This window comes from Branchiostoma lanceolatum, chromosome 2, assembly GCF_035083965.1.
Source record: "Branchiostoma lanceolatum isolate klBraLanc5 chromosome 2, klBraLanc5.hap2, whole genome shotgun sequence".
In the NCBI taxonomy this organism is placed as follows: Eukaryota; Metazoa; Chordata; class Leptocardii; order Amphioxiformes; family Branchiostomatidae; genus Branchiostoma; species Branchiostoma lanceolatum.
This window is the reverse complement of record NC_089723.1, coordinates 3,037,174-3,048,029: the sequence shown is the minus strand read 5'-3', so window position 1 is coordinate 3,048,029 and position 10,856 is coordinate 3,037,174. Positions and strand designations below refer to the sequence as shown.

At 42.7% G+C, this 10,856-nt stretch overlaps 1 protein-coding gene across 1 annotated transcript; it reads left to right on the top strand.

Moving 5' to 3' along the window:
• The first annotated feature begins 9,098 nt into the window (after nucleotides 1-9,098).
• On the top strand, nucleotides 9,099-10,239 carry LOC136427199 (hepatocyte nuclear factor 3-gamma-like). Its single transcript, XM_066415973.1, has one exon. It carries the CDS (start codon nucleotides 9,130-9,132, stop codon nucleotides 10,027-10,029), a length of 900 nt encoding a protein of 299 aa, XP_066272070.1. The 5' UTR covers nucleotides 9,099-9,129; the 3' UTR covers nucleotides 10,030-10,239.
• The last annotated feature ends 617 nt before the right edge of the window (nucleotides 10,240-10,856 follow it).

Genomic DNA, 10,856 nt, shown 5'->3' with positions numbered 1-10,856 from the left:
TTGTACTGTTACAATTCACTCTATTTGGCCAATTTCTACTATTTTCCTAGCGATCCGCGGGGCCTGGTAAAGGCACTGGAGGGAAGAAAAGTTAGACGTAGGGTTAGTTGGTGTTAGAGGTTACGTTTTGGTGTCGATGTAATAGTTAGCTTGGAAGCACATTGTAATAGTTAGTAGTTGGAGTAAGGAATAGCCTGAATAGTTTATTAATGATAAGGTGACATTTTTTTAAATGAAACTAGCTGTCCATGTAAGAAATCATTTATTCCATTTTGTATGTGTATATTCGTTAAGGTGGGGAGGGGTCTCGCTATAATGGCGTAACATGTTTTTGTGCAGTGTTATCATCTTTCAAATAAATTGTTCTAAACTTTTACCGGCCCTGTTGCCTTTCATATCCATATTTACCTGTATATGTAAGGGTTCGGAATGGTTAAGCCATCCGTAGCAAGTTAAGTAAAAGATCAAACTAGATACTGTATAATGAAAAGGAAATTTATTGTAGAGACTACGTTTTAGCACGTTAAGCTCGTGTTTTTAGCACGTTTAGCTCGTGTTTTTAGCACGTTAAGCTCATAAAAAGGCAACGGAAAACACTAGGAAAGGTATAGCTTTAGGTAGTCTTTCAGGCTGCGTAAACGGCACATAAACGTAAGGAAATCGTAACGGGAATAGATTATAAAGATGGACGAAAGATTACGGAAAGGTCTCAAGAAACTTACACTTTCCGTGTTGGATCTTCCGTAAAGGTACGGAAAGATTGTCCATAACGACGCCTAAACGCCTTGCAGATACCACGTTTGTAGCACGTTATGGTCGTTAAAAGGTCACGGAAATACCGAGGAAAGGTATGATTTTAAGTTGCCTTTCAGGCTGCGTGAACGGCACATAAACGTAGAGAAAATCGTGACGAAAACGGATTATAAACAGGGACGAAAGGTTACGGAAAGGTCTCAAGAAACGCATACTTTTCGTGTTGGATCTTCCGTAAAGGTACGGAAAGATTGTCCATAACGACGCCTTAACGCCTTGCAGATACCACGTTTGTAGCACGTTATGGTCGTCAAAGGGTCACGGAAATACCGAGGAAAGGTATGATTTTAAGTTGCCTTTCAGGCTGCGTGAACGGCACATAAACGTAGAGAAAATGATGACGAAAACGGATTATAAGCATGGACGAAAGGTTACGGAAAGGTCTCAAGAAACGCATACTTTTCGTGTTGGATCTTCCGTAAAGGTACGGAAAGATTGTCCATAACGACGCCTTTACGCGTCGAATAGTTACGTAAATACACGTGAATGAGTGCCAATACGTACATTAACGCACTTCCGGAAAGGACACCTTAAATGCAATCTTTAAGCAGACGTATAGGGGTCGTTAAGTTGCGGAAATAGTGAATAAACGTCACGTTTACGCTGCGTTTAAGCATGCTTAAATACCGGATTTCGTGCCGTGAGAGGTTTAACGCTTGAGGAGGCATATGCCTGAAGCTCCCTCATACACGGGGCCGATGGCTTCGCGTCACCATCCGAAATGACGAATGCAATCCCTTACAACATATCCGAGCTGGGGTCGACCTTATGGTCGACTACCTGCTGTTTACACTCATGCTGTGCCATTCAGCTTTCTGGACAGTACATCTGTACCAGTGCCCCAAGACCTACGGCAAGAATATAAGTTCGGCCAAATTGGGAAATTACACTGTGGAACTGCCACGATTATTATCTCCATGAAAAATGGAGAGATTGTTTTTGGCGTGTCTGTGTGTGTGTGTGTGTGTGTGTGTGTGTATGTGTTTCCGGACTACGGTAGTCGGCATAACTCAAAACCCTCTGGATGGATTACGATGATATTTGGTATGTGGGCAGGTGTTGTAAAGCCGAAGTTCAAGGTTGATTTTGGGCCCCCTGGTATGTGACCTTGGTACTGCAGCAGAACTTCCGTTTTTGTATATTTTGGTCTTGATTTTTGGGTGGCAGCTTGTGATTTATTAAAGATAATAATAAGTTTATTGCAAATCCCTGCCCGGTGGCTAATTGCAAAAAGAACTGGTATAGATTTGGCCCCCCTAGTTATATATGTGAGAGAAGATTAAAAAAACAATTTTTTAAAACGCTTTGTGCGTTTAGCACTCTTTTAGATCATAGTCGTACATCGTATTCCAATAATGAATCAAGGGTCGCACCAATCCCATTTTGATCGCTGTACGGTCGTTCAGTGATCGCCGGCTAGTGATAAGCGATTCATGGTAGAAAGACGAAAACTGTCCACGAAACGTTTTGAAGTTTCGTATTATTTTATGCGCCAGTGAGTTTGTCCGGTTCTGTTTCCTTTTTCCGCAAGCCACTATTAGTATCTGTTTGAGAAAAAAGCGATCGCAGATTACTGTAATTTGCGGGGTAAAATAACATGCTATAAAATGTTCTTTCTGGTCGTTGGTTTTCATGCGAATCGTTTCCAATGTTTTCCCTCGGTAATTTTGCCTGATGTCTTTGTATCCATTTAGGCCATTTTGATTCAATTACATGGATGACATCTTCTGAGGGCCCCAAAACTGGTACGAGTGGGCAAAACCTTCATTATTGTTCTTTAATATCTCCTTCTTTGACTTTGGAATTGACTTTGGCATTCTACGACATTAGTATAAATTTTCCGATGTTTTTTTTTTTCAATCTAGTGGCATATAGCTGCTTTGTACAATTTACACTTATAGTATGGTGGGAAACTTTATTTTAAACAGACGACAATTAATGCGCGCGTGGATGTCATCTACATGTATATGATTAAACCAGCATGGCCTTAGTTTAATTCCGTTGTTATATATACCCGACTGGGAGATGTTTTAGCTGAAAACCTTTCGTTGTGATAGTCTTTCTGATTGTTGGCTTTCATGTGAATTATTTCAAACGTTTCCCCTCGATAATTTTGCATAATATCTATGTGTCCATTTAGTGTGATGCCGTAGTTATATATACTCGACTGGGAGATGTTTTAGCTGAAAACTTTGGGTCTTTCTGATTGTTGGCTTTCATGCGAATTATTTCAAGAGTTTTGCCCGATAATTTTGCTTGCGTCTATTTAGTGTGATGCCGTAGTTACATATACCCGACTGGGAGATGTTTTAGGAGGAAACTTTTGGTCGTGATGGCCGGATGTTGTGTCGGGCTGGAGTCACGCAGAAGTGCAGGGCTCACAAGGAGGTGCTTTAACAGTTATAATCAGAGCCGGCCCGCGCGGCACAAATTCGGGTCATTTTCTGCTATTTTGCTCGGTGTTGTTAAACACAGAGAGACGACGTTTTAATGGACATTGATAATCGACATCTGTTGTTAGTCTTGCGTGTTGGAGTCCGAGGGATTCCAAGGAAGAACTTTTACCTTCATGAAAAAAGATGTTTTTCTGTGTGTCACACCTTGATTTCTCTCTCTCTCCCTTTGTTTTTTGTATGCTTTGTTTTTATTGTGTCTGTTTTGTTTGTGTGTGTTTGTGGGTGTGTGTGTATCTCTGTGAGTGTGCGTGTGTGTGTGTGTCTCTGTCTCTCTCACACTATCTCTAGATCTCTGCGAGCGAGCGTGTGTGTGTGTGTGTGTGTGTGTGTGTGTGCCAATTTATGTGTGTCGTCTATGAACAGCATAACTCGCATACAGTTAAAAGTCAAAACTATGTCAGCACGAAAGACCACCAGATATTTACCACTTTCAACATTTTCTCATCAGAAAGCCTTCTTCAAAATGACGGTTCAAATCGCTGTTGAGGATTAATGGAGCAACCGGTGCGAAATATAAACGCACCCGCAGTCTTCCGCAGCCCCCGCGGCGCGGAGAAAGCACGCGGCGCTGAGCTAAGTGAGCCCCGAACACTCCCCGGTCTAGCCTGGTCACCAGGCTCTTTGGGACGGAAAGGAAAGTGATCTCGAACCAGTTTAGCTCAAATGAACTCAATGAACAGATGAGCTGCTCTTCCACTGGTCGTGACAGAGAAGACAGACGCTATGTACAGTATTTACAGGTTCATTGTACCGGGGAAATTCCCCTAGGTCTTTCCGACAAGCACAATGAACAGTGGACCACGGCTTAACGTCCCGTGATCCTTTCCGGTAGCGTGCATGTCGGGTGAGCAACACAGTCGGGATCGAACCCGGGGTTTCTAGTTCCAGAGGCAAGATCGCTAACCACTGGACTACGCAGGCTACCTACAGACGGACGGTTTAGGGGTGTTTTACCGGGCCAATCCAGTCTGTAGCTATATTGACCCGTTCCTGTCAGTCTGTCTTCTTAGTGGGCATATACAATTTCGGGACCGAACTCATTAAGCCAAGCCCGTAAACTCATCCCCGAGCGGGCTAATCTGTCTGGGCGGGCGAGTACCACACCCAGCGCCGCAGAGATACGGTGGAGCTCCCGATGGTATGGTCTCCAGGCTATCCCTGCCGCATGGCGTGACAGAAACCTGTTACCCACCGGTGTCTCACAGCTACCAACAATCTCATGTTTTCCGGTTTGTTTCACGCCGAAATGACTGCATAAATATACCTCTGGAAACGACCTCGAAACATGCGACGCGGATGATAAAATGTTTTACAAAAACAGTCATCATTTGCTGAAGTTTACCCAGATAAACAGAGTAATGACGAGGATCATAATATTGCAATGTTTATCAACTGATGTAAACATTTTATAGCATCAAGTTTCCATTGGTGTGCCTTGCAAGTGACAAAGTTTTCAAATCTAAAGTAGCTAGCACTATCGTATCTTTCTATCTATCTCACCAGTATTGTAGAAACGTTGTCTCTACGTTATGTAGTCAAAGCTGTCAATCCTAAGCTCAGTGTATGCAATTTACGCATGTTTTTTTTTCAACAATCAGTTCATCTTTCTACACATCTACTTTCACTACACAAGTTTGTATCTTCCACTGTGTTTGATTATTTTTTGGGGAGAGTTTTGACAGCTATGAAATGAGGCAAAAAATCGAGCAAGGACTTTTATTGATTTAAACTTACGTTCACAATGTAACACAAAAACGTACACCACTCTCTGTTAGCATTTGGCTGCATTCCCTAGCCCGTCTTCGTACATGTTTCATGTTAGCGTTTGGCTGCCCTCCTTACCTCGTCTGTGTACATGTTGTTATAGTCGCAAACAATGGTGGGAGGGGCGGTCGTTTAAAAATCCGTCATTATCGAAATCGTTTTCTTTTCTCCTCTGTGTACGGCAATTGACTCCTCGTTTCCTCCTTTGTTTCTATTTTTGTTTACCTGCGGGGTACCGGCTGGACTCGTGTAGTGCGAACAAAAGGTGTTTACTTTTTAATTAAGGTTAATTGTGTTAATTGCGACGGATCAGAATTCCCGGTGGAGATGGTAAGGGCGATAGCTCTTAAAAAGACTTCATGGCCGGACTTGTCTTTTTTCTTTAAGTCACAATCCGCGTGAGCGATCGATGTGTTAAAAATGACACACCATATTGTCAATAATAATGATAACGTTTATTGTACATTGATGATCATATGCGGCCATCGTACAGATTTATTTTTGTGTGTATGCCGCGATCATACATGCATGTATGTACAACCTAACTCACATCAGGTTAAAACTAGAGATTACCATCGTACAAGAAAAGGGAACAAAGAACCCAGATCCCAGCCGGAAATTAGAATAACAACTTTCAGTTTATCTGAACTATTGTTCCAGTGTTTATAACTTTGGTTTAATTGTTTGTTTCTAACGTTATCTTTTTCGCTTGAAAGGTTCATAAACAAGAAACAACACTTCGTCGTGTGCGCTTCCGTACAATTAGAATCACGCCAGATGACATTTTGTCTTCCTCTAAGTTATAACTTAGGAAGAGAAAAAACGAATTGCATTTTATGTATACACATTATTTTATTGATTCAGAAGTTATGTGGAATATAGGTATATGTTATGTATTCCGTGTAAGGGGAAATGTGGAATAATTGTAAATGTTTTTATCATTACTATGAAACGTGCAAGATTGTAAGTTGTGAAAGCTTTTACCTTGTTAACAGTAACTGTTGTTTGTGCATTGAATGCAATTCAGTATAGTTTTATACTGCGAAATTCAATAAAATAAATCTTGAATCTCTTGGATCTATAGTTTTTTTTGTTACATCGATGAACTGCCGCTGAAACGTGGAATAAATATTCAACAAAAAACGGAAACGGAGAAAGGTCTTCAACAGAAAAAATCTGCTACTCTGCTATTTAAGATTTTGTATCTTAAATCACAGGTGCTGACAAAGCGCACAGGCAGACACACTCGTGACTATTTGTAACGGTTTTAATGTTTTTTTGTCATATAAGAATCTTAAATATTAGTGTTAAGTAAATATAGTACGCCAAAAATTGTTACTCAAGCAACTGGATAAAAATTTCGAAACAGTCAGACGTTTCAGACAGCATCCGATATTTTCGTCAGTGACTGCAGATATAGTAGTTTATGATTGTTACATATGTTTCGTTGTATTTTGTATATTTTTATCATGATACGTTGATGAATGTTAGACATCCAGGTAATAAGATGCGCCAGAAATAGTTACTCATCGACAAGCAACTGGATGAAATTTTGGATTTCAAATTTTACCCAGCTGCTTGAGTAAATATTTTGAGCGTATTCTTATCATGATCATGCTCGTTGGGCAGACAGCCAAGTCGGTACTTAAAACAAAATGAAAATAAAATAGAATTTTGATTTCCAATTCAAATTCTGCAAGAATGTTAGAGCGGATTGCTGCATGCCCCCTACAGGAGGTTGATTTTGTGGCGCCGACCAGTCTCGACTCCCACAGGGCACGTGCATACACCAAACCGCACAGGTAAACAGCTAGGTGCGATAAACATCTTTATCACCAACAATCACGTAAAATAAGAAACGCAAGACTTAGAGAAACGTTGCTTTGTTCCGTATGCTGTTGCCCCGCCCTGAACACAAAACCACCTGTAGTGAAATCTTACAACATGGGGCGAGCTGGCTCCGCGGGGGGTCTCATCACAGGTAGTTGAGATGATGGGGGTAAATGGTGTAAGGCGCTCTGTTGGTTTTTCCAATTGGGTCGTCAGGTAGGAGGGCGGCGCCAGGTAGGAGGGCAGACGCCAGGTGAGTTACTGACAGGTGTGCGGACAGGTGGATTTACCTGGTTTGGAAACAGAAAAGTTGAAAGAGTAGTTTTAGATGAACGTGTGATTCGAATGTCGTTTTATACTGTTAAGGAAGTGTTTATCACTATTTTGCAAAGGAAATTTTCTAAACCACACAAAAAGTAATTTCTATGATGAATTTAGCAACAGAAACACGTGGGAATGACACGTGTATGTAATATTTAATCGTTTTGAACCGTTGATCATTTTCTTCCGTCTCATTTGTCATAAAACAAGTACAGAACATTTCTCATCATGGTCTGAAATTAGTCATTTCTATTCAATCTAGAACTTGAAGTGTGTCTCTTACCTCTCTTTAGAAAGACGTAAAAAATGTGAACAATATTAACACCCCAGAAGAAGCGGAGCATATGTATACGAGCAGATTTAGAACCTATGTATTAGATTAATATCAGACGTCCTGCTTTGTACTTGTATGCCTATACTTAGCCCGATAAAAGATAGATGAATATTCATTATCATGAACAATTTTGTGGGTCATTCTGTAACGTTGATAGTGACTAAAAAAACAGAAGAAAAACTCAGGGCCTGTATCCTTCCTAAGAGTCCTGAGTACATGTAAAAGATGGACATTTGTACAAAGGCTGCAATTCAGCACTTGTGCTGCAATGGCTTTTTTTAATATGAATCAATAAACCATTTCTCTCTCTCTCTCAAGAGCCATCTCCCCTTGCCATCTCCACCGAGAATTCAGATCCGTCGCAATTAAGGCAATTAACCTTAATTAAAAAGTAAACACCATTTGTTCGCACTACACGAGTCCAGCCGGTACCCCGCAGGTAAACCAAAATAGAAACAAAGAAGAGAACGAGGAGTCAATTGCCGCACACAGAGGAGAAAAGAAAACGATTTCGATAATGACGGATTTCTGAACGGCCGCCCCTCCCATCATTGTTTGCGACTATAACAACATGTACACAGACGAGGTAAGGAGTGCAGCCAAACGCTAACATGAAACATGTACACAGGCGAGGCAAGGAGTGCAGCCAAATGCTAACATGAAACATGTACATAGGCGAGGTAAGGAGTGCAGCCAAATGCTAACATGAAACGTGTACATAGGCGAGGTAAGGAGTAGCCTCTACGAGGCTCCGCGGATGGCTGGAAAAATAGTCGAAATTTGTGAAATTAGCCAAATAGAGTGAATAGCATGCTTAGGGAGTCGGCTACGGAGAGAGGGTCCAATCTGCTATCCCAGAGCGGCAAACTGCACCTTTATAGCAGATCTAGACTATCTTACCCTGCATGTTTTTCTGTCTATTTGGCTAATTTGTACTCTTTTCAGCCGCCTCTGTAGCCTGGTAGAGGCTAGTAAGGAGTGCTAATACGTGTACAGCATAATGGACGTTTTTGTTGCCATGTTGTGAACGCGAAAATGAAATAGATAAGTCACCCTATAGTTTTTAAGGCTGGATGAAGGCCCCCAATCTCTAGAATAACACGATAGACCTTTTAGAGATTGGGGGTCTGGCATCTAGGCTAAATATTTGTTTTATTTCAGCATAGGGAAACTAAGACAGTCCACGTAAAGTTCGTAGGCATTTATTATAAGTTACCAATTATGATTTATGTCGTCACATGTACTGAGTTAAAATAGGGCCATTAAAGTACTTAGCGTTTTGGATTATGACCATCCAAAATTGCTTTTTTTTACGCAGGACTACTCACTGCCTCCCTCTATAAAGTTCTACGAACTTAGCAGAAGATCATGAACCAGTGTTTTTCAAATGTAAATTCTCGTTCTTTTTGTAAAACGAAAGCTACAACAAAATCATGAATATACTGAACTATATTTCAATAAAACTCCGTGTTTTTCTGCCAGCCAATCGAATGTCAGGCTCAGCGTTACGTCAGAGGGGCGTGGCCTGATTCCCTTTAAAGGATGAGGCACCTGTCTTGTCCTCAGTCGTACAACTCTCGTCTGATATTCTAACTGTAGGCCTTTTAAGGCATGCATCACTTCGTGCGCCCGGTAGACATGATGCCGTACAACGTCAAGCCGTCTTCGGGCCTCCAGGCGCCCTCCTCCCGAGAAGGGGTGCAGACCATCGCGGTGCCCCGTCCGCAGCTCCCATACCAGGGCGTGTGCGTGTACGACTGCGGGGGCCGGGCCCACCCACCCCCGTCCGTCCACCTGCCAAGCGACGGTCGCCTCCCGTTGTACGCCACCAACCCGTTCTTCTCCACTTCCTACCTGTTCTACCCCCGGTCGTACCTACCGGTCGGTCCCGGGGCGTCCTTCGGGCCTATCCCTCACGAGGAGCCGAAGCCCAGCCACAGCTACATCGGTCTCATCGCCATGGCCATCATGAGCTCCAAGGACAAGAAACTCGTCCTCAGCGACATTTACAAGTACATCCTAGACAACTATCCCTACTTTCGTAACCGCGGGCCCGGCTGGCGTAACTCCATCCGACATAACTTGTCCCTAAACGACTGTTTCGTGAAGATGGGTCGCAGTGCGAACGGGAAGGGACACTTCTGGGCCGTCCATCCGGCCAACGTCGACGACTTCGCGCAGGGAGACTTCAGGCGGCGCCGGGCGCAGCGGAAGGTACGGAAGCACATGGGTCTCCTCCCCGAGGACGACGGAAACAGCAGCTCGGGGTCGTCTAACGAGACCGGCGGGGCGACAAGCCCCTCTCCCCGCCCGTGCCCCAGCAAGCCCCCCGGTCCCTCACACGACTCCGTCTCGCCAGCAGAACGACACACCGGGCCTACACTACAGCACACGTCATTATCAAACGACACCTCTTGTCAGGAAAAAGCGCGGGAAAAGCCGGCGAAGATTTCTCCTTTTGCCAGAAGAAAGTTTGACATGGCCAGTCTTCTGGAGCCTGACCCCAAGTGAAGACAGCCGACGAACACGATCGATCGCGTGTCGGTAAAATCCAAACCTATAAACGGACGTCCTTGCGAAGAAACAGGCGGGCTATCAAGAGACAGAGCAGTCACCAAACTAGCCTGACCGCTCGCTAGTAAAATTCATGACTGAAAACAAACGTCCTTGCGGAAAAAACGAGGCAGAACGTTGAGACTAAAAAGCAAAAGCGTTTGCATTAACTATATTTGCGCCACACTATGGGAAAGGACAACGGCCTGCATGCCTCCTTGTCAAGGACTCCAACAAAGGTAACGGATAGAAAATAATATCTAGATACTAGCAAAACAGCTTTTTGTAACCTGTTTAGATATTCTAAGAAAGAAGAGTGCAGTATTGAAAAGTGACTGTGTTTGTTGCTGCTTGTTTCGTGAACTTTGTTGTCATTTTTCACATATCAGTGATGTAGATTTTTATCGAAATTATGTATTTCTTGATCAATGAAAGATGGATATTTATTTCGACAAGACAGAGTCAGTTGTTAGTTTTGTTAGATTTATGTATTCTTTAGTTCCTATCTTCTAGCAGTTTTCAGCTTTAGATATTTCCAACATACAACGATGTAACATATGGATTAGCAATATAGATCAAACAAGAATAGATCTAGTTGAAGAAGATATAGACAGTGATGGTTGTATCCGTTACTCATTATCATAGCCATTCAGTGCAACACTCTAGCTCTACAGGCACGCAGTGTCCGCAAGTGATTTTGTGAAAACTCTATAGCATCGCATATCAAGCTACGTTTGAAACTATGTTGCTCGATGCTACCATTCAAATTGTTGCTAAGTGTACTA

Excerpts from the sequence above, each read along its gene's own strand:
- LOC136427199 (XM_066415973.1), top strand. The coding sequence starts at position 9,130 with ATGCATCACTTCGTGCGCCCGGTAGACATGATGCCGTACAACGTCAAG.